The sequence below is a fragment of the Macrotis lagotis genome, chromosome 8 (genome assembly GCF_037893015.1).
Source record: "Macrotis lagotis isolate mMagLag1 chromosome 8, bilby.v1.9.chrom.fasta, whole genome shotgun sequence".
Lineage (NCBI taxonomy): Eukaryota > Metazoa > Chordata > Mammalia > Peramelemorphia > Peramelidae > Macrotis > Macrotis lagotis.
In genome coordinates, this window is record NC_133665.1 from 61,546,199 (window position 1) to 61,572,088 (window position 25,890).

Genomic DNA, 25,890 nt, shown 5'->3' on the forward strand with positions numbered 1-25,890 from the left:
CTCTTTTGCTTTCCCGTATATTGTATTCCAATCCCTATGTGCTTCCAGTGTAGTTGCTGCTAAATCCTGTATGATCTTGACTGCAGCTCCATGATATTTGAACTGTGTCCTTCTGGCTGCTTGTAATATTTTCTCTTTGACTTGGGAGTTCTGGAACTTGGCTGTAATATTCCTAGGGGTTGGTTTTTTGGGATCTCTTTCTCTGGGGGATTGGTGGATTCTCTCCATTTCTATTTTGCCCTCTGCTTCTAGAATATCAGGGCAGTTTTCCTGTAGTAATTCTTTGAAAATGATGTCAAGGCTCTTTTCCTGATCATGACTTTCAGGTATTCCAATAATTTTTAAATTATCTTTCCTAAGTCTGTTTTCCATTTCAGTTGTTTTTTCAATGAGATGTTTCACATTTTCTTCTAATTTTTCATTTTTTTGGTTTTGAAGTATTGAGTCCTGGTTTCTCGTGAATTCATCAATCTCCCTGAGTTCTATTCTTTGTCTGAAGGATTTGTTCTCCTCAGAGAATCTTCTTATCTCTTTTTCCATCTGGCCAATTTTGCTTTTTAAAGCATTCTCCTCCATAACTTTTTGAACTGTTTTATTCATTTGACCTAAGGTGGTTTTTAGCATGCTATTTTCTTCAGCATTTTTCTGGATTTCCTTGACTAGGCTGCTGACTTCATTTTCATGTTTTTTCCTGCATCTCTCTCATTTCTTTTCCCAGTTTTTCTTCTAACTCCCTCATTTGATTTTCAAAGTCTTTTTTGAGCTATGTCATAGCCTGAGCCCAATTTCTGTTTTTCTTGGAGTCTTTAGATGCAGGAGCTTGTGCTTCCTCATCTTCAGACTGAGTATTTTGATCCTTCTTGGGCTCATATGCAAAATATTTCTCAATGGTGTTCCTCTTTTTTCTCTGCTTGCTCATTTTCCCAGGCTGAGCCTGGTTTTGGGGTGCTTCCTGAGCTTTTGGGACACTCCCACAAGGGTCTCAGTGTGTGAGGCTCTGTCCTCCCTCCTGGTCTGTGAATGAACATATGTGCCCCCCTCTGCCACGGGGCTGAGGTGGGGGGGGGCTGCTGTTCTATGGGCGGGGCCTAGATTGCAATCAGTATCTGAATGTGGTCAGAGCTGCAGAGTCCTTTTCCAGGGGCAGAGGACAGAGCTGGGCAGTCTCTCTTGACTCCACTCCCTAGGTTTAATGGGCTCATGCCCTGGGGGCTCCTACTTCTGTTCCTGGATTTGGGCTCCCCAAAGACCATGTTGCTTGCTGTGTTCCCTGAGGCCTGGGCTCCATGTGCTCGCTCTGGCAGAAGTCCCCCTGTTCCCCCACTTTGTGCCCAGTGCTCCCCGGGGTGTAGGTCAGGAAACTGCCCCCGCTGCTGTGAGCTGCGGCTCCCAGCTCCCTGGGGCTGCCTCCGGGAGGTTGAAGTTCTTTTTGCTCTGGCGGGCTGCCCCTCTGATCCCAGGGTGCAGAGCCTTTCTGCTCTTTTCCAGGTTACCTTGAGTAGGAAAACTGCCTCACTGGGTCTCTCTGTGGGTTCTGTCTCTGGAAAGTTTAGTTAGAGTCCTTAGCTTATGAGTTTTATCAGAGTGCCTAAGACGTGATCCTTTCTTATCGCCATCTTGGCTCCCGAAAGAATGCACTTTTAAAGAATGCAGATCAAAGCATACTTTTAAAAAACAACCAACTTAATTTTTCTTTTCTTTTTTATAGTTTGTTTTCTTTTACAACGTAACTAACATGAATATGTTAATGATCATTTGTTGAAGAAGACCTTGATGTTTATTATATAGTGAAGAGAGTCTTGAGTAAAGACGTCTTTCTCTCTGAATATGGGAATAAGTTTTACATGACTGTACATGTATAATCTATACCAAATTACCAATGAGAGGTAAGGGGAGGGAGGAAAGTTAAACTTTTTACATGTAATTGGGATACATATGTATATAATCACAAGTTATGATTCTCTAGGAATTATTCAGGAATTTGTCTAAATTCTTGCACCATTGTATATCTTTTAGATTGTTCTAATATTCAAAGTTGTGACTTGATATGTATCCATTTTCAATATAATTGGTTTTATTTATCCTGACACATCCTCTCTCAGGCTTCTTTTGTGGAGAAGTCAGGATTCACCCCATCAGTATTCTTCATCATTTTAGAAGTTTGTATCACATCCAAATTTTGCTTCCTCCCTCAGATTGAAGAATTCTGTATGTAAAGATTGTTGTCCTTTTAGTTCCCTTTCTCCCGCTTAACTTCTGTCTCTTGAATTGCAGCTGTATGAACTAGAATGTTGCATGCATATCAAGCATTATTTTACTCATGAGAGGAGAAACATCCATCCATTATTCCTTCATTTAGTTATCATTCCTGATATTAACTACTGCTTTGTGATCCAAAGTGGCTTTAACAGTATATTGGGCTGATGTCTTTGCCAGAACACATTATTTTCTTAGCACAGAATATACATTTTGGCCAAGATTTCCAGTTTCATTTTCAGTTTAACAGTGGAGGATACCTCGTTTTGTATTTTAGTTTTGGTTAGTTAAGCTTAAGAATATGCTTTTTATTTACCACTATTTGATCTGACTGCTATAAAAGACAATTAGGTAGTGACATTTTTCCTCTTACTCTGTTTTAGTAAAGATTGAGAACAAAAGATTTTATTCTGGACACTTGTTTTTCCATTTTAATCTTTGAGTACATATGCAGTGATTATTACATGTACCCATTATAGCTGTCTATCACCAACAAACTCATATGAGTTTTTTGTAAGGTTAGTTTCAAATTCCTTCTTGGCTTGGCTCAGGTCTAATTTGTATTTGACTTTATATACTTTGTATCCTTCTCACTTGATTATCTTGATTCTGTAAGGAGCTGTAGGAGGGTGCTTTCTAGGAAAGGGGGGTTTTCCCAATTAGCAAAAAAAGGATTTTGTGTCTTGTTTTTCTTATCTGTGGTGCATGATATTTCTGGTCTTGGTTTGTGATTTAACAATTAGGGCCTATGGATTTTAGCCATTTGAATTACCAAAAGTCTATTCTGTATTGGAATTTTTGTAGTATTCCCTTTCTTTTATAATAATTAAATGTTAAAATGAGTGAGTTATAGCATTGGTAGGCCAAATAGTTCACCAATGTGTTTTGCCAGCTATTGTTCCCAATTTATGGCATATGTTTCATAAAAACTGCTTGAGATGATTTGGTTTCCATATCTGTGCTTTTAGTCACCATGACATACTGCCCCTTTGGCCCTCTGTGGTACAATACTCTTATAGGAAGGAGCTCTTTTTTTTGGAGGAGGAGGGCGGTGAGAATTTTCTCAGCCAGTTATGGGAAATATGAAAATGGAACTCTAATAATTCTCTTTTAAAATATAAACTGCGTGTGGGTCTGACTGTGTCTATGAGAGAAAGAATTTCTTTAATTCATTAAGTGTTTATGGTAATCATTTTTTTATATCAGTGACACTTGTATTCACCCATAAATCACTTTGTCAGCATTGTAAACATTAAAAAATTAAAAGGCAGCCACAATTTTAGCTCATCCGTTTTTTTCCTCATCTGTAGTTGACAACAACAAAATCCCTACATCAGTCAGCATACTTTTCTACTCTTATCAATCATTACAGAACATGGGTTGTACCTTTATATAATTTTCCTTGCCTGTGATTCATTAATTCTTTCAGCTTTACCTTTAAATGTGTACTGTTTATAATGTGTTGTGCTAAGCACTCAAGTTAAAAAAGAGAATGCTTTTCTTTCCATTAATCTAAATCTTATGGACAAATGTCTTTTCCATTTAATCCTATCCATACTGCTTATTAAACAGTTTAATTCAACAAAATATTTTGTCCTTATTATGTATAAGTCATTATGCTTAGGAGATTTGGGAATAGTTCTGTTGGTTCTTGTCCTTCTTAATCAAAGAAGACCAAAATGACATCACTATGTTTGAGGCAAACTACAGTGTGTCCAACTGTAGCTGATCAGAATAATATGAGCTTGGAATGCTCTACCACAGGTTGGACAGACATAGTCCATGTGAACACCTGGGATGGGTACTCTAAACTTATGGATGTCGTGTTTCCTTTGAGCTTTTTCAATTTGGCCTTCCTCATAGAGGACAGCCCCCTCACTGGTGAGGGCACACAATGCTTGGTGGTCCTGTGTCAATGTCTCCCATGCTGTACAATCAATTCTAAAGTTCTTCAATGAGACCTTCAGGGTGTCTTGGTATTGCTTCTACTGACCCCTTTGTGAGAGCTTGCCCTGTGTGAGTTCTCCATAAAATAATTTTTTGGGCAAGCGTACTCCTGGCATTTTAACACTCTGTCCAGCCCATTGTAGTTGTACTCTCTGTAGTAAGGTTGGAATGCTAGGCAGTTTAGCTTGATAAAGGACCTCAGTGTCTGGTATCTTCTCCTGTCAGGTGATCTTCAGAATCTTCCTAAGACAGTTTAAATGGAAGCAATTCAGTTTCCTGACATGGTGCTGGTAGATTGTCCAGGTTTCACAGGCATACAGTAATGAAGTCACCACAGTGGCTCTGTAGATCTTCAGTTTGGTAGTCAGTCTTCTGATATCTCTTCTCTCCCATACTCCCAGAGGAGATTTGAGAACACAAAGATCAAGAATACATAGTCATTAATACATAGTATTAATAATACATAATGATACATAATACATAGTCACACCCTGTGTGAGATAAGCACATAAATGATTGTATCAGAATTCTCAGTGTTATAAGAAAAGTATCTTGGGGCACTAGTACAGTTCACCTGTTAATATGTAGATATTTAATGAATGCTGGTTGAATTAAGTTGCTCCTTTTACCTGGAAAAGTAATAGGGCATGTTTGTGGAAGGGTAAATACTGTAGTTTGGTTGATCTTGTAAAGCACATGAAGGTGAATAGTAGGATGTAAGGTTTAAAAAAAACCCCACAAAAACATTTTTTAGGTCTCTATTGTGAAAGTTTTGAGTGGAAAAGTTTGGATTTTGTTTAGTAGGCAGCAGTTTTTATTGAAAAACTTTGAGCAGGAAATTGGCATAATCAGAATGATACTTCAAGAAGATCAATTTGGAAAATTTTCTATTTCAAGATGTAAAACTTTAAAAAAAATTGACTCCAGGAATATTCAGTTTTAAATGAAACAGTTTCCATAAGAAGGAACAATGTTGTGAATAGGCATTTCCATTCATTATAACAAATTATCTGACTGCAGTTCAGTAATGATTTCAAAGTATGAATGGAGGATAGAGCATAGATACGAGGATGGAGGAATGGAGGATAGGAATGGAGGTAAGATTGGGGGAAAGGGAAATTGTGAAGAAAGGAAAGGAGTATATTATCCCTTGTTATATTGATTAAATATAAATCACTTTGAACAATTTACACCACTCTTTCCTAAACTAGGAGGAATACAACCAGCTTATGTAGTTACACTATTTTATAAACTCTTGAAATTTTTGATAGTTTGTAATTTTAGAGATTGTTGATCAGCAATAAAAAGTACTTTAAACATTCAACAATTGTCTGACTGCTTTTTCTATTTTGGGGAATTAATCCTAATTTTTGAAGGCAGTATGACTAAGCATATTTTAAAATATCTGTAAACCCAGACCTCTTAGAAGACATCATCACATTTCACAACCAGGAAGTGAGTTCCATCTCCTCCTTCTCTATCCTGACTCCCAGACCTTTCAGAAAAGGGAAGGAAAAGGAGGAGAAGGGAAGTAGGATTTCATTTCCACTGGGAGCCACTTTTCAGAAGGTAAGAGTGGCTTCTTGGTCTTTGGGAGAAGTAGAGAGGGACATGATTATTTAGCATTAGTCTGAATTATGTTTTGAGTTATTCTTTAGCCCCTTTCCTATTCCCTTTCTACTTTTCTCTCTTATTTGATTGTTTTCCTTGCCCCCAAGTGCTTGGGATTATTATCCTGCTTAGCTGCACAAAGCTTCTCATTGTGGCTGCTTCTGCCACCAATGTGTTTATATTTCCATTTCTTCAATGAACAGCTCCCAATTAGGAATTGGTTTAATAAGACCATTTTCTAAAGTAAGAATTAAACTAATAGTCTACTTCTCAACTTTTAGGAGGCATTTGAATTTTAAAGAGGAAGCTCACCAATTAATGTCTCTTATTGGATGAATTTTAAGATTTTAAGAAATACTGATTATTCAAGTGAATCTGTTATTGATGGAATTTCATACTTTTAAGTTTGAGATCCTTTTTGAGAAGTTTGAGATTCTACAAATTTTCAGAAATCATACAACATCTTTTCTGCCCAATTCATTCCCCTTCTCCCTGCAGAAACCACAGGTGTATTCTTCTCACTCTGGTTCCTGCAACCCCTTTTTTTCCCACTTAACCTGATTATGACTCATTGGTAAGGACCCATCAGGTTTCTACTCTTACTCTAGAGTAAGACCCAGACAGTTTCTCTGCAGCTAAAAATTTTACTTGTCCTTGATTGCCAACCACAGTGCTCTTGCTCTCAGAATGTTTGCATACTTAGACTTGAAGACAAATATTATTAAATCCTGGTTATAATTCTTATTCTTACCATCCAACCAATGGTATATATGCTTGGCTGTTAACAGCCACCAGAGGGAGACAAGGTAACATTTTCTGCTTTGCAGTAGAAGTGTATTCATACAATTCTTTTAGGGCGAAAAGAAAAGATTTATAGTGTGAATAGGAGGAAGCAGATTTGTTATATGAGATTCTTCTACATTATTTCTGATGACTGGATAAAATCAAAGACTGTAGGAAGGCTATTTAATTTGGATTTTTGAGCCATTTTAACTGCTGGGACATAGAATTTGTTTGACTAGGTTGTTCTTAAAAGAAATGAGAATGTTTGTTACTCCTGAGCATTGAGGAAATATTTATCTGCCTTCAAATAAATCACTTTAACTCTTGGGTTCTAAATTTCTTCATTTCTAAAGTCAGGGACTTAGATGGTCTCCCAGATCTAGATCTACATCTGCTGACAAAAAATTTACCTGTTGAGCTCAGATTTGTTGAGCATGCTATATATGTTCCAGTTATCTGGGATTTTTTGTTTTTAACTTTCTTCTGAGTAGTTGGCTTTTATTGTTTATTAGAAATAACTTAAAACTGATGACAATGCTGGTGAAACTGACCATGCTGGTATGTTTCAGGTCACAGGTTGAACATCACAGCAGAGAATGACTGCCGGAGGTTGCACTGTTCTCTGAGAGACTTGAGCTCTCTCCTTCAGGCTGTTGGTCGATTAGCTGAATATTTTATTGGAGATGTGTTTGCTGCCAGATTCAGTGATGCACTTACAGTCGTGGAGAGGTGAGCAAAAAGTCTTGGTAGCTTTATTTGTTTCTCTTGAGAAACCTTTAATATAAAGATTAGAGAACAATATTCATCTCACCAAGACACCAAGTAGAAACATTTTTTTGCCTTGCATTTTGCTGTTCAAAAATGTGGTCTTTTGAAAGTGTGGATTGGTGGTGGTCAGTCATTGTTGCTGCTTCTGTTGTATTTTTCAAGTGACTGTCTTGTTTTTTATATCACCTTCATTTTGAAATTCATCTCTTTCACCCCTCACCTACCTCGAGAGCTATTTTTGTATCAAAGCATTTTAAAGAAAGAGAAAAAAGCATTTGAGCAAAACTAGTTTATACATCAATCAGTTCTGACTGTATAGCTGCAGGGTGCTATACTTATATTTGCCACTTCTGTAAAGAGAAAAAAGTGCATTTTTTTCTTCTCTTCTTTGGGGCCAAGCTATAATAATCACTCAGCATTCAGGGTTTGTGTTTTGTTGTTGTTTGCTTTTATTCTTTTTTCTTTTTCATCATTAAAATCTAGTTTCACATCATTTCACACCACAAATTTTAGAGTATCTTGCATAGTAGAAATATCCTGTTACTCTATTTAACTCTCATTTAAATTCCCCTCCCCTTCCACCAGATAAAATTTCTTTGTCCTTATTTTAATTTTAACCACCTTGCCCGTGGTTTTTTTTTTTTTAGTTTTTTTTTTTGCAAGGCAGTGGGGTTAAGTGACTTGCCCAAGGCCACACAGCTAGGTAATTATTAAGTGTCTGAGGCCAGATTTGAACTCAGGTACTCCTGACTCCAGGGTGGGTGTTCTATCCAGTGTGCCACCTAGCCACCCCGCCCATGGTTTTTAATAGAGGAATTTGTAATATTTTACTGTTGCTCATTCTTGTTGCAGCCCTCTTCTGACTCAGAGATCATTCTCCCAATTTTCTCAGTGATTCTTAATATCTACTTCATTTTTTACTCAAGTGCATATTGTCTCCCTCCACCCCACCCCCCAACTCAGTCTACCTCATTCTTTGCTATTATCTCTGGGGAATTTGCTGTTTATATTATTCCTCAGCTTTCTTTAATCTTTAATCTTATACTCTGATTTAGATACATTTAGTTCTTACCATGTCTCAAAACAGAACTGTCTCTGAGAACTAGAACTTTGGCATTTTATTCTCCAACTATAGACAGTTATATATTTTTCACTTACTCATCTACTTAGGGACTGTTAAAATAGACATCCACATTCTATTGTGCACTTAAGCTATACTTTTTCACTAGCTCTTTCCCAGGTGCCTGCAAGTATGTTCAAATTTCTCTAATCCCAAATAAAAATCTTGTCTTGGCTCTTTCTATCTCATCTCTTTTCACCCATTATTGACATAACTTAAGAGATATGTAATTTAATTTTTTGGTACCAAAATGTTCCATTTGTTCTATTAGTATTTTAAACTCAACATATCCAAAACAGAACTCATTTTCTTTCCTCCAAAATCTTCCTCCTTTTTGAATTATTTCTGTCAAGGACACAATATTTTAGGCACCCAGCTTTGTAACCTTACTCTTTGAAGACTCATTGACTCTTCACTTTATCTCGTTTCATAGTCAGTTGCAAGTATACTTCCACAGCATCTCTTCTGCCTTTGCCCTTCTGTCTACTCATTTGGATTTTTCAGGCCTTCATCACCTTTTACTTGGGCTGTTGAAGTACATTTCTAATTGGTTTCCCTCCTTCCATTCTTTACCCTCTCTAGTCCATCCTTCACACATTTGCCAAAATGATAGTCTTGAAGCACAGATTTGATCATTTTACTTACCTACTTAGGGACCACTCCAATAGTTCCATATTGCCTTTAAGATAAACTAAAAGCTCCTCTGTTTGACTTTTTAAAGCCCTTCACAGTATTGCTAAAACTTCCCTTTCCATCTTTATATTAGCCTAACCTTTCATGCATCCTCTCATTCAGCCAAACTACCTTCTTATTGTTCTTCCTTCATAGTTCTTCTTCCCCCATACTTCTTTATCATTTAGTCAGTAAACATTTATTAAGCACCTACCTTGTGCCAGGGACTGTGATATTAAAGGCTAGTACAGGCTGTCTTAAGATCTTCTAACCTCTGCCACTTAGAGTCTCTAGTTTCCTTCAAAGCTCAACTCCAGTTCTACCTGATCCTCTTAGTTATCTCTCTCCTCTTCCCCGTTACCTTATTTTTAATTCTGAGTAGATTTTATTTATACCTGTGTGTTTTCTCTCTTTCAATAAACTCCTTCTGGGTAAAGGACTACTTCATTTTTGTCTTTGTAACACAAATACTCAAAAAAGTGACTGAGACATAGGGATAAATTTTTTTTTTTTGCAAGGCAATGGGGTTAAATGGCTTGCCCAAGGCCAAACACTTAGGTAATTATGAAGTGTCTGAGGCCAGATTTGAACTCAGTTACTCCTGACTCCAGGGCCAGTGCTCTGTCCACTGCACCACCTAGCCACCCTGATAGGCATAAATTTTTTTTTTTTAGGTTTTTTCAAGGCAGATGGGGTTAAGTGGCTTGCCCAAGGCCACACAGCTAGGTAATTATTAAGTGTCTGAGACCGGATTTGAACCCAGGTACTCCTGACTCCAAGGCCGGTGCTTTATCCACTGTGCTTCCTAGCCGCCCAGCATAAATTTTTAAGACATGCTTACTGATTGATTTTTTTAAAAAAATCTTATGGAATAGGCTGATGAAAAGATTATGAGCATCATGTCATAAAGAGAAGCAGTGGAAGGAAAAACAAGTTTAAGAAAACTTGGCGAGAAACTCAACTAAACCATATTAAAAGAATGAAGCTAGAAGAAAAACGAACAAGAAAAATGGAAAAAAGTCTGTCAGAATAGCTAAAACAAATTCTTTTTTTCTGTTATTGACAGTGGAATGAACACATTTGCACCTTATCATAGTTTCTGAAGGTGCTACACAAGGAATAAAGATGTTACTGAAGTGAGAAAGATGTGTAGTACAGCTTATTCAGGTCAAGTATATGCACAGAAGGCCTTTTCTGGAGAAGAATTTGGAGTGAGTTGAGGGATCTTTTCTTGAATATCTGAAAGAGGACTGGAAAAAAATAACTTTTTAAGTGTGTCAAAAACTTAAATACCTGAATACTTAGCTACATTTTTACTGTCCCAGTGCTGCAAATTCTTTATGAGAATAATCTGCACAACATGCATCCTTTTTTCTTTTTTCTTTCTTTTTTTTACACAGTGTATCTTTGATGGAATTTTAAGAAAACCAGACAAGCTTTTTTTTTACTTTGTTAAAAAAGTACATTTTATTGCAGATCACATCTTTGAAGTTAACACAATTGACCAGAAGAAAGAGGGAATATAAGATCTCATTGTACTTTGTTAGCTGTAAACATGCATTTAATGTTGTAGAGCAAATGCTGTTTTAAGACTTGTCTTCAAAATATCAGAATCATAATTCCTTGAAAGATGTAGCAGAAATAACTTTGTTTAGTAATCTTCTGATTATTAACATCAAGTGAGGCATAAAACAAGGTAATGTATACTCACTTTAAGTGTCTGCTCTTGCTGTGGAGGAGATTCTTTATATAGATTGTGAGATCCTTAATGTGTTTGTAGATGACATTATGGTCATGGATTACATCAGAACTAGCTAATATGAGATACTGGCCATACAGGAGAAAAACAGAATGACTTAAGAAAATTTATTGTCCTGACAAATGATGTGCAATTTAACAGGACCCAGAATTGAGCAATAGGAAAAAGAGGGAGTGCTGGATTGTCTTTTTGGAAATTGGCTTGTGCTTTTAGTGATCTCAAGTAGCTCCCTCATTCAGTTGCCTAGCTGCTGATGAATGACTTCCATGGAATATTTTAGAAGTATTATGGGTTTCCCAAAAGGCAGTGAAGAGATACATGGTAGGTAATAACTAAATCATATACAATGCAATGCCAACAAATTACTCGGGAGCAGTGACATAGTTAAGGTAGTGAGCATTTATTAAGTACTTACAGGCCTGTGCTTAAACACTCAAGATAATAAAGGTAAAAATCATCCCTGCTTGCAAGATGCTTGCACAGTAATGCAGGGAGACAACATGCAGACAGTATTGTGCAAACAAGATGTATTCAGGAAATAATCAATAGAAGGAAGGTGATAGAACTGAGAGGGATCAGTAAAGATTTCTTTTTTTGAATTGTTACTAGGACTTGAAGGGAGAAGCATGGAAGTCAGGAGGTGGAGATAAGAAAGGGAGAATTCTAGATTTGAAGGACAGCCAGTGATAATGATCAGAGTCAAGAGACTGAATGTTTTGTGCAAGGAACAGAAAGGAGAACAATGTCACCGAAACAAAGTATGTTATGAAGAACTTTAAAAGCCAAACTGAGATTTTTATATTTGTTTCTAGATGATCTTTTAATTGAATAGAGGGTTGACATGGTCAAAGCTGTGCTTTATGGAGATGACTTTGACAGTAGAATGGAGGATATTCTGATGTGAGAAGAGAGAATTGAGGCAGAGAGAGCAACTAGAAGACCAGAGGGTGGCTAGGTGGTGCAGTAGGTAGAGCACTGGCTCTGTAGTCAGGAGTACCCGAGTTCAAATGTGGCCTCAGGCACTTTATAATTGCCTAGCTGTGTGACCTTGGGCAAGCCACTCAACCCCATTGCTTTGCAAAAACCAAAAAAGAAAAAAAAAGAAAAAAGATGAGAGAAAGAAGAGTATGTAAGAGATGAGAGTGTTTGAGAGATGTTATGAAGTAAGGTCTTAGCCACAGATTGGATATGAAGTGGTGAGAAAGTGAAGAGTCAAGTCAGCTTGGTTGTGAGCCTGGAGGACTTGGAGAAGAGTGGTGTCCTCGACAGAAATAGGGAATGTAGAAAGAGGATAGTGAAAGGGGAAGAATAACAAAATGTACAGTTTATCCATTTGTATTCCTCCAATGTCAGTATATATCTAGACCTCTAGCTTTTGGGTAGAATGACTAAGAGGATGTGGACAGTTGACAGATAACATGAATGAATGTGGGGTGCAATCTTCTTGGTTGGTGGGATCAAAGTATTAAAGAAGTACATTTATAAATAGCAAAATTTAAACAAATCCCTCATTTAGTTTGCTACCTTTTCATAAATTCTTAATTTTGATTCATAGCTCTTCTCTTTTTTCTTTTTATGACTTCAAAGAAAAATAATAGATGTTTGGCTTCTTTCCCCCTATTTCTTTAATTTATTATCAAAACTGCAGGGCTTTTGTTTGGTTGACCATTTATATCTTTCTCTCTTAGTTATCAGAAGGAGAAATTCCAGAGGGAATAAAAATCTTTCATTTTCTTTTATTGTCATCTTCTGTATTGAAATGAAAAGCCTAGGTGCATATCATGTCAGCAGGGTAAATACTTCTGGCTTCCTCTTCCCAATCAGTAGGGAATAATTTTCCACTTCAGAGGAGACAGATTTTTTCCTCTTGGGGAAAAAAATTTAGCTACTGTTAGGGTATTTATTGGTAATTTGTATGCAGTGTTGCAACCAACAGTTTTTACAACTTGCCTATCATAGAGATTAAAATGAAATCTAGCCTCCTACTATTGAAAATCTTATAAAATGTTCAATATCTCTTCTAGGACAAACCATTTTCAAACAACATTTAAACAGAAGACAGTTTTTAAAAGTGATTTAAGGTTTCATAATGCCCCCTACCTTATAAAAAATACCTACTCCTATCTGTCTAAGCTCATCAAAACAGCAAATTTAGTCATATTTTGACTTTTGAAAGCCATTTTTAGTGTCTTATTAGTCCTGCTATTCTGATACAATGTTGAATAATGGAGTTAGTTTTTTACTATTGCTTTGTATTTCTTGGTCTGTTTTTTTTACCCAACAGATTGGTTAAAGTAACTCTATATGGATCCCAGATAAAGTTGTACAACATTGAAACTGCTGTGCCATCAGTATTGAAACCTGACCTCATTGATGTGTGAGTATGGATTCCTTTCCTTTTCCTTTTCCTTTTCCTTTTCCTTTCTCCTTTTCCTTTCTCCTTTTCCTTTCTCCTTTTCCTTTCTCCTTTTCCTTTCTCCTTTTCCTTTCTCCTTTTCCTTTCTCCTTTTCCTTTCTCCTTTTCCTTTCTCCTTTTCCTTTCTCCTTTTCCTTTCTCCTTTTCCTTTCTCCTTTTCCTTTCTCCTTTTCCTTTCTCCTTTTCCTTTCTCCTTTTCCTTTCTCCTTTTCCTTTCTCCTTTTCCTTTCTCCTTTTCCTTTCTCCTTTTCCTTTCTCCTTTTCCTTTCTCCTTTTCCTTTCTCCTTTTCCTTTCTCCTTTTCCTTTCTCCTTTTCCTTTCTCCTTTTCCTTTCTCCTTTTCCTTCCCTTCCCTTCCCTTCCCTTCCCTTCCCTTCCCTTCCCTTCCCTTCCCTTCCCTTCCCTTCCCTTCCCTTCCCTTCCCTTCCCTCCCCTCCCCTTCCCCCCTCCCCTCCCCTCCCCTCCCCTCCCCTCCCCTCCCCTCCCCTCCCCTCCCCTCCCCTCCCCTCCCTTCCCTTCCTCTTTTTCTTTTTCTTTTTCTTTTTCTTTTTCTTTTTCTTTTTCTTTTTTTGCTGTCTAGTTCTAAAAAGTTCTTAGGGACAATAACTTCTCTCTTGGGATTCTTACAGGACCCAAGAAAATCAAGGAATGGGGGTGGGATGGAGAATATAAGTGCTCTGCCCCTCTTTAATACATATACATTTGTACCTCAGGTCTTTTCCTATCCTTTCCCTCTTTCTCCTTCTTCTATCCTCATTCTCTTTAGGTTTGTCTCCTTCCTTTCCACTCTTTATTCTTCTCTTCTTCCTTCCGTCTTTATGTACTTCCATTTTTATCTCCTTTTTGTCTTTCCTTCCCCATCTCCTTCCTCCCCCCTCTTTCTTTCTTCTCCCTGTCCCTCTCCCTGCCTTTCTTGCTCCCTCCTCTTTTTCTTATCTTCTCCCTTTCTGATTCTTTTCCGCTCTTCTCTTTTCTTTTTTTCTCTCTCTCTCTCCTCAGCCTCATCTTCTTGTTCTCTTCCCTCCCATTTCTCTTTCTTTGCTTCACCTTCTTCCTCTTAACCTTCTTCCCTGTTAATTCTATTTCTCTCTCTACTTGTTTTCTTACCTTTTTCTTTTACTCTCTTTGCTAAGAGCATATGTTAATCTCCTCCATTTCCTGCTGTCTTCTTCACTAGCTTCCTGGATTTGGGGAGTGTGAACAGAATATGAAAGCATGAATTTCTCATGCCTTATGATGGTATTAGTATATCCAGCTTTTAAAGAAATCTGAAGTTAGACTCATGAAAAGTAAGATAGTATTTCTAGTGGTACTTTGATTTGCAAAGATTTACTTTCTCTTATTTCTTTCTGCTTGAGAAGTGTATCTCATTTTAATTAATCTGAAAATACTAGGTAATGGATGCAGAACCATAGGACCAATTGGTGACAATTGCAGGGAAATATATTTCAGCCTAATATAAAGAAGAGTGGTTAAAAAATTTGAATTTTCTGTAAATGCTGCCTTTTTTTTAGTAGTGAACTAAAATTCTGTGATTCCAGCATCTCTTTTCTCCAGGTTTTCCAGGTAGCACTTCTGTAAATTTAGATTTAATACATTAAGTAAAATCTTCAGACTGGAAAAATATACTTTATCTCTTTTTTTTCTTCAACAAATCATTCTTGTAAGTAGGGTAAAGAGCATGTTTATCAAGCTGATTCTATTATATACAAGATAGCTAGAGTAGTACTCCAACTTCTAGAAATTTCAACTCTAAATATATTTTCTTTAAGTGGCTTTAAGGCTGTAATTTTAAAAGTACCTTTTGTTTTGTGGGTTTGACCACTACCTTTACTTCCTTGAGGAGGGCATGACATAACTTTTATTTCTCTTTGATTTGTTATTAATTATTTAACTTTAATTATATATAAGGCACATTGAAAAATCTGGAGAAAGTAAACCTGGTCCCATCTTCTAAAATTTATCCTGTAGTCAGGAGGACTTCTGAGCTCCAGAATCTTATGTCTGTTTTGGTACCTTAATAAGGCCTCCCTTAAGTACTTGCCACTTAGGAAGTGTAATTAAAACTGATTTTAATTTTTACTTAATAACATGTAATAGCTGGCCTAAAACTGTTGATGGGAAATTAATCTAGTAATTCTGAACATTATATATTATTTTGCAAATTGGTATTATAATTCTTTGTAATTTTACCATTTTCTTGATTATTACACAGTAAAGTGTCATTCATTTTTCATTTATTTGGTGCTACATGAAAAGATAACAGATTTCCACTCTCTCTGTGTCACATGTTTTGAAAATAGATTTTTAAACTTTTGTAAAATATAAGGTTGATGTAATTCCCGTACCACATGAAAACTATTTAGTTGGTGATAGATTATTACCATAAGCTTTAAAATGCAGTCTTCTTTCTCTTTTCCCAGTCATGCTCAATCCCTGGCAGCACTGCAGGCTTACTCTCATTGGTTAGCACAATTTTATAGTGAAGCTCATCGACAGAACCCACAACAGTTCATCTCGCTGGTCTCCACTGCCATGGAAGCAGTCACACCTCTTATTAGTTCCAAGGTATTGAAATATAGAGAGCCAGTTTTGGCTCAGGGTTGGGAGTCAACAAAAAATTAATTTAAAGTCCACTTTCTATGTGGAAGGGTCAAAAACTTTTGCAGAAGGCCAGTATTTTCAATAAATGCTTATGTTGAACGTGTGTGTGTGTGTGTGTGTGTGTGTGTGTCTTGTACATTTGACCCAGATATGTGGATAATTCTTAAATTTATGTATATAACATTTTATAGCTTATAGCATCTTCAAAGCAATTGAATAAGGTAATAAATGTTTGTTATGCAGATTAAGTGTTTTCTCCTAGGTCTCAGAGCTAGTATTTGGGATACCCAAGGATGAAAATCAGGTTTTCTGATTCTAACATTCTTTCTGCAAGTAGATTATATTGCCTCTTCAGGTCTACATCTTCTTGTTGCCTTTATCTCATTTTTTGCTAGTCTCTACTAATGTTTGAACAGATAAAGGCATCTGTATATTCATGCTCAGAATAGTAAGATCTATATATAGTCATTATTTAATCTTGAGTGATCTATTTTAAGATTTCTCTCGAAGCATGTTATAAATATTTTTTAAAAAAAGAAATGAAGGTAGGAAATGCCTGTGTTTTATTTTGCTTTGCATATTTTTCAGTAAATATCTGTTAATTAGATTTGACTATTGCCTTAGAACTTCTGCTTCTAAGCTCATGTTTATCCAGTAAACATTTTTCTACTAAAGGAAATAAAATGTAATCAAGAAAGTATAATCACAGATGGAAAGTATTCAATTAATAGTCTTTTGACATTACCTAAGGGATCATTCTCTTAAAAACAAAGTCATGCATACAGGTAAAGTACTTTTCCTGATTATAAGGATATAGTTCCCATAAGGTTGAAGCATTGTATTAGGAATTATTGTAGAAGCAAATGAAGGCTATAAAAAAAATGAAATTAGATTTTGATTAATATTTTATCTTTAATATCAGAGGAGTTGGGATTTAATGACCATAGAAAAGGACTTTGTCCATGACTTTCTGGATTCTTGGCTTTCTTCTTTTATTTTAGAATATACTTAGAAATGACAGTCTTTTCCTGTGGAATTATTAAACTCTTGTTAAAACTTGCTTGCTGGTTTGAGGCTAGTAGAGGGATTGAGGAAGTTGTGCAGTAGTATCATGGTAGCAGCAAAAACCATAAAAGAATATGCTGAAGACTGATTCTTTTACCAACCTCCCATCCCCTTAGACTAAGCTGAATGAATGGGTGCCAGTTGGATAATAATGGATATAATGTTAATCATAAAGGTAGAGTGAACAGAATGATACGTTTCTTAGGTGGTGCCAGAAGGATATTGTCATTCTTCCTGCCTTAGATTAAGAAATGGTAGTCCCTGTTAACTCAGAATGTCCTGGGACTTGACAATTGTAATTCTTTCCCATCTCTCTGTTGTTTATCTTTTGACATTCTTTCCATGATCCAGTTTGAGATATTAGATTATAAACTCCTTGTGTTCAGGACTTGGGTCTTAGTTTATTTTTCTATCCCACAGGGCCTTGTCAGGACTTTATGGGCCTTTGATTAGCCTTTCTATACTCATAATATTGAAGAATAGATTAAGGTCATCCTGAAGGTGTGTTTTTTAGGTTTTTGCAAGGCAAATGGGGTTAAGTGGTTTGCCCAAAGCCACATAGCTAGGTATTTATTAAGTGTCTGAGGCTGGATTTGAACACAGGTACTCCTGATTCCAGGACCAGTGCTCTATTCACTGGGCCACCTAGCCACCTGAAGTTGGGTTTTTATTCATTTATTTTTATTTTTATTTGTTAATTTTTTTTTAGGTTTTTGCAAGGCAAATGGGCAAAGGTGGGTTTTTAATGGAGTACTTATAAGACAACCACTGTCTTTGACTTGTTCTACATTTTCAAGGACTTAATGATGACATAGCATGATTATCATTTTCACTGTTACCACAAAATAGTGAGAAATAAATTACAGAATTAGGATCCAAAAAGGTCCCAACAGATTGGAATAGTGGGCTAAATCTAAAAGAAAAAATTTAATAAGGATAAATACTAAGTCCTACACTTAAACAGGAAAAACAGGAATTGGGTAGAAAAAATATAGTTAGAAGATAGTTTATTTGAAAGATCTGTGTGTTTTAATGGATTGCAGGATCAACATGAATCATCTGTGTGAAAGTCAAGATTAGACTTCAGTAATAGATATATAGTTCCCCAGATAAAGGAAAATGTGATAGTCCCACCTTTTTCTGATCAGGTCACATGTGAAGTCTTAGATATTGCGTTTTAAGAAGAATTATCAATAAGCTAGAAGGTAATGGTAAAAAATAAAAAAAGGCTTGAAGGCATGTCGTAGGAAGAATCATTTGAAGTGACTTAGATTGTTTAACCCAAAGAAGAGAACTTGGGCTTGGCAGAGTAGAGTGCCATAAAAGTGTTGTCTATTTGCTTTCTTGTATTTGAAGGAAGAAGAATTATGATTAGATTTATTTTATTTGGCACTGGAGGGTAAATTTTATAAGACTCATGACTGGGAATACAGGGGGACAATTTTTGGCGTAATCTAGGGGAAAATTCTCAGAACTGTTATTGCTGTTCAGAAACTAAATAGTTTACCTCTGCATGTAATGTTTTTTTCTGTTATGGTGTAGGAGTGGTGTTGTCTTTAAATGGTTTTTGGATGACTATTGTGGGAAATGTTGTAAAGGGGAGTATATGATTTAGGGAATTTTTAGACTAGCTTTTTCAAATCCTTGCTAATTCTGAGATTGTATTTTAAGTGTCTGAACTGAATATAAATGTGGCTTCCTTTAGGAAACTACTTACCACCATAGCTCAATAAGGTATTTCCTTCCTTTATTATTATTAGTTTTTCTTGCTTACTTTGTCCTAACCATAAAATGGCTTCTTGTTTATTTTTTTTTTACTGTATTTGTTTTATTCCTTCTCTTTTTTTCCTCCCTCCCCAATGATTGTTAGTTAACTCATGGATATAGGTTATTATCTTTTGCTTCTTTTTAGGTACTCGGTAGTTAATGTTTTGAAGCACTTGTCTAGTATTTACTATGAGTAAAGTTCATCATAAGCACTAAGCTTTGTGAGATGGTTTTTTTAAAAAAAGTCTCAGGGTGGATTTGAAAATTGTGTATGGGAAATTAGAGATGAATAAAAACATTGCAATAAATTATTAAATGTGGATGACTGTTGTTGGAGCAGTAACCTAAGAATGATTCTTGGGTGAAGTTAGAGAGATGCGTGTAGAGTTCCCATCTTTGAGAGTGTGCAGATAGAGAAGGTCATTGTAGGCAGGGGAAGTAATGTGACCAAAGGCAAAAGAGTAAGATGAGAGCTGAAAGAACAGTGGGGTTTTGATGGGAGAGTATCAAAAAGTAAAGTGGAAATTTCGTGCTTCATTGAGAAAACTGGGTGTTTATTTTTTATTTTAAAGTTTATAGGGAGTAAGATAAGAAAGGATAATTGAAATATCATCTTTAGGGAGAATTAGGGCAAACAGAAATTTATGGCTGAGACTATTGAAGGCGAAGCCTCTGGAAAAGGTGAGGAAGTGTGAAATCTGAGAGAAGTCACAGAGGAAAAATTTTCATGTTGATTTGAGAGTTATGGTGGGACAACATTAAGATTGAAATTTGGTTCAGGAAAGAGCATACATGTCTCTTTTTAACATCCTGCCCTGTATCCAGTTCTAGTAATGGAATTAATAGTAATTTTTTCCTCAGGTACAAGAGAAGCTACTCTTGTCTGCGTGCCATTTACTGGTCTCATTAGCCACTACAGTGCGGCCAGTCTTTCTCATCAGCATTCCAGCTGTTCAGAAAGTATTCAACAGAATCACAGATAGCTCTGCCCAGCCACTTGTGGATAAGGTAAGAGTTGAGATAAGTTCTTTGACTGGATTTGTTGTAGTTCTTGTTCATAGCTTTAGATAAATATATACCTTCACATTTTGCACTAAAAGATGACTTTTTGCAGGTTGTTAGGGTTGGACTACTAGTATTTTTCCTAACTTAACTTAGAAAGTTCTAGTTTGGGAACAGGCTCCTACAGAAAGATTTTGCATCGTTCTCCTTCAGACCTTCACTGTGGTCTGCTTTTTTTGAGACTGATAGATTTCAGAGAAGCAGTCCTCTTTGTTAGCATTTTCTTTGAACATCTGACAAGGTTGCATATGGTTATCTACTTAGAGAAAGTAGTAAATTATGCCAGGAGCATTGTGGTTAAATTTTCCTACTTGGGTGATTGGTTCTAAAGAAGGGGGAGTAGGGTGGGGTCTTGAGTATTTGAATTACTTATTGAAGTCTCATGTCTATGATGCTGTTGCTGGTGAATTTCCATTATTTTTTACACATTGGTTGTCCATGACTACCTTTTTTAGGCCCAGGTTTTGGTATGCCGAGCCCTTTCCAATGTACTACTGCTGCCATGGCCAAACCTCCCAGAAAGTGAGCAGCAGTGGGCAGTGCGTTCAACAAACCATGCCAGCCTCATTTCAGCTCTGACCCGAGATTATCGACATCTGAAATCCAGTGCCATTGTTCCACAGAGGAAGATACAGCTGGAAGATAGTAAGTGTATTATTTATTAGTTAATAGCAATAGCAACCTGATATAGAATTTATAATTTTCAAAAAAAAATTTCACAACTATATTAAAAATTTGATCCATATAATAGACTTGGACACTGCTGTGTAGAAATAGATATATAGATATATCTCTGTTTTGTGGAGGAGGAAATGATTTGACCTGAGTCCACAGTTAGTTTACCTGTTTTCTATATAATTGTCTTAATAAGGAGGATTGAATTCAAATGCCATGTTCTGTCTTCATTAAAAACCTAGAGAATTGATAAGTTCAAGGGAGATTGATTTCTTGATTGGTGACAATATCACCCTTTCTCCCTAGTTATTAAATAATATGCATCTACTTTTTAAAGGCTAAAATTAGATGTACAAGTAGCCAGGATCAAGGAAGACCATCTATATCTGGAATATGCTCTGAATGTCAGTATTTACCTGGAGTTCAGGGTTGAAGGTAATAGATTAAGAAGTGGAAAGTGGAAGAGACTATAGAGACCAGTCAGTACTTTCTGAATGCTTCTGGAACTAATGCTTTGGACCATGTTGTTATCTAGATATGAAAAAAAAAAATTAAGTACATATTTACTGTACTCTTCCCTAAAATACTATCCTGTATTTTCAGTTGACTTGATTACCACTTTATTCATGTAGACATCTGGGTTTCTGCCTCTTTAAGGGTAATTTTAGCATTTTTCCTATGGACCCTGTTTTGGTGGGTGGGGTTCAAATGAGAGGTAAATGAGCTGAGCAGATGACTGAGAAGTTTAGTAGGTAAGTTTTTTAAAATGGATCACATTTTGTGTATATTTAATTTCTTTGTCTTGATATATCCAGTCAATAGAGACTTAATTTGTTCTATTAGAGAGACTACTGAGTGAATGTTAGACTTGATAACTGAACACATTTACATTTCCCCATATTCCTTACTTGGTCTGTCCTTGTCATGACATGTAACTTAATCTTGATTTGTAGCCAAAGTGATTATCCACCAGACACTTAGTGTCTTGGAAGATATCGTGGAAAGTGTCTCTGGGGAAGCAACAAAGTCTCGACAGATTTGCTATCAATCACTGCAAGAGTCTGTTCAGGTCTCACTGGCCCTCTTTCCAGCTTTTATTCATCAGTCAGGTATGAATGAGCTCCAAGGCTTTCAGTGTTTTATGGGGCTAATGAGAATGAGGGCTAAGGATTGCTTTGAAGAAAATTGGGGTAGTGAAATCAGTACAGTGCTTCAACTTAAGTGGAATGAGAATCAACACAGGAAATGATGATTTTCTGTTTGGTCAGTTTCTGAGGATATTGGTATCTAACAAGGCAGATTGGTCATGTGATTCATGGTAATATGTCAGATGGAGACTCTTCTTTGTCTATAAATCACTGTCACCTTCAGTTTCTTTTGGTTTCTCTTGGCTTTAACATGGGAAAATGAGGTAGATGAGAGTAGATGAGAGTAATTTGATCCAGTGTGAGGAAAACTGCTTTATTCAATTGGGCAGTCTTCAAAATGACAAATAGCAAATGTCTTGTTAGTACCACTGGCATGAAGTACTCTAGCATGTGGACTTCGTTTGCATATCTTTTTGGTGTGTTATTTGAATTACATGAAAACAATTCAGAAATATCAGTCAGCAATATTTGTTGAGAATTTCTTATGCAAAGAATTTCTTATCTGGGCAAGAATATACTAAGCAGGCAATTTCTCATCAAGAAATGAAGGGCATTATATGTAACTATTATTCTGTAATTCACTTTTTAAAAATTCACTCTCTATAATAATGACTCATACATTTATTAGCAACTTATCCCTTAAACTAAGAGATTTTTATCAGCACGAACATACCATGATCTGCTCTGCATTGGAAACCACATAATCATATTTATGGACTAAAGAATTTGTTTGGCTTCCATAGGGTCTTCTTTTCCTACAAAAAATGTTCAAGCAGAGTCTGACCCTTCCGAAGTTATTTTCTCAGCAACTCTTAATCTTTATCTCTTTCCCAGTATTGCTTAGAACAGCATCTGTAGATATGTTTCTCAGCATAAGGAGTTCAGAGAAAATGGTCATAAAATTTGTAGAGGGGAGTTTATTGAACACATGACTTCATGCTTAACATTTTTTCATGCCTTTGCTTTATTTTGTGTTTGTTAGATGTTACTGATGAGATGCTGAGTTTCTTCCTTACCCTGTTTCAAGGCCTTCGAGTACAGATGGGTGTGCCTTTTACTGAACAGATCATACAGACCTTTTTAAACATGTTTACCAGGTAACTACAGTTATATGCAGTTATATATTACTGCAGCTTCTTCATGACTCAGAAAGTTTTGAATGATAACAAGTAATTTAATAGATTAGAAAATTTTAAATCCTGTGTTTCCTCCTTTGGGGATTGAATTGGCTTGTGCCATAAGAATTTTTCTTGTGTTTGATTATCTTTTTTCCTCACATTTCTTTAGAGAACAGTTAGCTGAAAGCATCCTCCATGAAGGGAGTACTGGCTGTCGGGTGGTTGAGAAATTTTTGAAGATTCTCCAGGTAGTAGTGCAAGAACCTGGCCAAGTGTTCAAGCCTTTCCTTCCAAGTATCATCTCACTGTGCATGGAACAGGTCTGCCCCATCATAGCTGAGGTACGGGCCTTGGAGCAGGTAGTAGTGATGGGGGGAGACACATTGTTTTAAGTTTTTAGACCAAATAATTGAAGATCTTCCTTCCCACCACCCTTCCTTCACAACTCTAGAGAAAAGGATTTATTAGAAAGTTATGAGTTGCAGAGTAATGAATTCATTTCAACTTTTATTAAAAAAAAAGTGGTAATTGTTGGGAAAGATTTTATTTTAATAGTTTTTAGTAACTCTTTTACTGACCTGAGTTTTGGGGGACACCAGTTGTGTGTGTGTCTTTTGTGCATAAATCTATAATAATATCCTTCCTTAAGATAGAGTTAAAGATATTTATTATCTTAGAATTCTTGGCTTTTGCCTTGTTGAGCCATAATAGATGAGTGTGAATCCATCAGAGACCTGCCCTTAAGATAAAATGTTCCATTATCTTGGGCTAGGATACAGCCTTATTAGTGACTATATAATATGGACTGAGGGTGAGGATAGGGATAGGATAAATTACTGAGAAAGAAACTGTGACCACAGCGTTAATGGGTATGTAGGAATGTAAATGTTAGCTACTCAGGACAGTTTGGTTATGCCCTGTCCCTCTACAAGAGAGCATGTTCTATCTTGAGTGCCTTGAGTTGAATTATATTTAGGAGCTGGAAATTAACTTGTGTTTGTTATGACACCCATTCTCTATTTAGACCTTTCCTTTTATCGCTGAATCTAATCAGTTCTATAGGGCCTCAGAATCTGGTAATATTATTAGAGTGGTACCCCACACCTCAAAGAGACTTGATTCCTCTTTAGAAAATAACTCTTTACACAGATTTTCTTGGTGTGACTCTCAAATCCTTGTGCATTTCTGAAGCCTTAGATCTTATTTTACTCTATGGAGGACAGACTTATGTCCAATAAAAGTGCTGACCTGGTTCATAGTTTATATACCATAACATCCAAAAGCTTCTTTAGGTAGGAATTCCTGTTCTGGATAAGGGAAAATCGACAATAGCATTTACTAAGGGTGTAATTTGGCTAGATTTTAAAGCAGAAAAATCAATAAATAGCTCCCATTTCTACCTCTACTCAGAAGCCCTCTTGAGTGGTACTATAGGATAGTGAGTTGGGAGCCTAACACTTGAGCCTGAGCTCCCTCATTGATTTTTATTTCCTCATTTGTAAATTTTTATTTTATAAAACTAAGTTTTCTTTTTTTCTTTTTTGTTTTTAAATTTTATTTTTTTATTCTCATTTTGTACAAATGGTTTTTTTTTACATTAATAAAATATTCTTGTTTAAGAGTAAACAAAATACCCCCCCCCATGAATATAGACTTGCTTGAGTGATAAAGAAGTAAAGGGGAGAGAAAAAAAATTAAAATAAAGAAAATAGTAATAATTGTAGGTATGGCCAGGTGGCGGAATAGACGAAGCACCAGCCCTGGAGCTACGAGCACCCGAGCCCACATCCAGCCCTGTAGACCCAACAGTCACCCAGCCATGTGACATGCAAGCCACCTGATCCCCACTGCCCTGCAAAAACCAAAAAGAAGGAAAAAAAAGACCCAAAATAAAATAAAATAGTAATAATAGTAGGGGTGGTTGGGTGGCTGACAGAGCATTGGCCCTTGAGCCAGGAGCACCTGGGTCCAAATCCGGCCTCAGACACCCAAAGATCACCCTGCTGTGTGACCCCAGGCAGGCCACCCAGCCCCATTTGCCCTGCACCCCCCCCCCAAATAATAATAATAATCAAAAATGTGCTTCAGTCTTTGTTCCAACACCAACAACTCTGTCGTGGGTGGATCACATTCTTAATGTTAAGTCCATCGCAAAAGTTCCATATTTTTGCACCGTTGCCATTGCTGATCGTAACTCCCTCCTTTCTTATTTCTCCACTACCATGTACTATATTTTCTCTCTCCTTTCACTCTGACTCTGCTGTATGGTAGCTGAGTGGCACAGCAGACAGATCCCTGGTCCTGAGGCCAAGAGGCCCTAAGCCCCCCCATACCACCCCTTAGGCCCAGAAACCAACTGGCCCTATGGTCCTGGGCAGGCCATCCAATCCTAGCTCCTTGCAAGAAGTAAAAAAGAAAATGTGTTATATCTGACTACTCTCCCCCCATGGTCCATCCTCTCCTCCTTTATTCACATCCCCACCCCTTCCCCCTGCTCCCCCCTCCTTCTTACTCCAGATGTCTATACCCCATTGAGTATATATGCTGTTTCCTCTCCTAGCCACCTCTGATGAGAGCAAAGGTTCCCTCAATTCCCCCTTGCCTCTCCCCTTCCATATCATTGCAATAGCTCATTGTAATAAAGAAAAATCTTATTATATGAAATATCTTGGCCTATTCCCCCTCTCCTTTTTCTTTCTCCCATTACATTTCCCTTTTTTCCTATTGACCCCATTTTTACACCATATTTTATCTTCGAATTCAGCTTTCTCCTGTGCTTCAACTATAAAAGCTCCTTCTACCTGCTCTATTAGCTGAGAAGGTTCATATGAGTATTATCAGTGCCATTTTTCTATGCAGGAATACATGCAGTTCATCCTCATTAAGTCCCTCATATTTCCCCCTTCTCCTCCAATCTCTATGCTTCACCTGAGTCCTGTATCTGGAGATCAGACCTTCTGTTCAGCTCTGGCCTTTCCAAAAGGAACATTTGAAATTACCCTGGTTCATTGAAAGTCCATCTTTTTCCCTGGAAGAGGACATTCAGCCTTGCTGGGTAGTTCATTCTTGGCTGCATTCTAAGCTCTTTTGCCTTCCGGCATATTATATTCCAAGCCCTAG

The 25,890-nt window shown here is 36.8% G+C and overlaps 1 protein-coding gene across 4 annotated transcripts in view; it reads left to right on the forward strand.

Annotated features, from left to right (window-relative positions):
* XPO6 (exportin 6) overlaps positions 1-25,890 on the forward strand; it is a 136,152-nt gene that overhangs the window by 101,527 nt on the left and 8,735 nt on the right. For all 4 annotated transcript variants that reach the window (XM_074197378.1, XM_074197376.1, XM_074197377.1 and 1 more), the window contains 8 exons: positions 7,167-7,326; positions 13,201-13,293; positions 15,755-15,899; positions 19,629-19,775; positions 20,285-20,474; positions 21,458-21,613; positions 22,635-22,749; positions 22,940-23,111. In XM_074197378.1, coding sequence (XP_074053479.1) covers positions 7,167-7,326; positions 13,201-13,293; positions 15,755-15,899; positions 19,629-19,775; positions 20,285-20,474; positions 21,458-21,613; positions 22,635-22,749; positions 22,940-23,111 — 1,178 coding nt within the window. The remainder of the gene's footprint in view (positions 1-7,166; positions 7,327-13,200; positions 13,294-15,754; positions 15,900-19,628; positions 19,776-20,284; positions 20,475-21,457; positions 21,614-22,634; positions 22,750-22,939; positions 23,112-25,890) is intronic.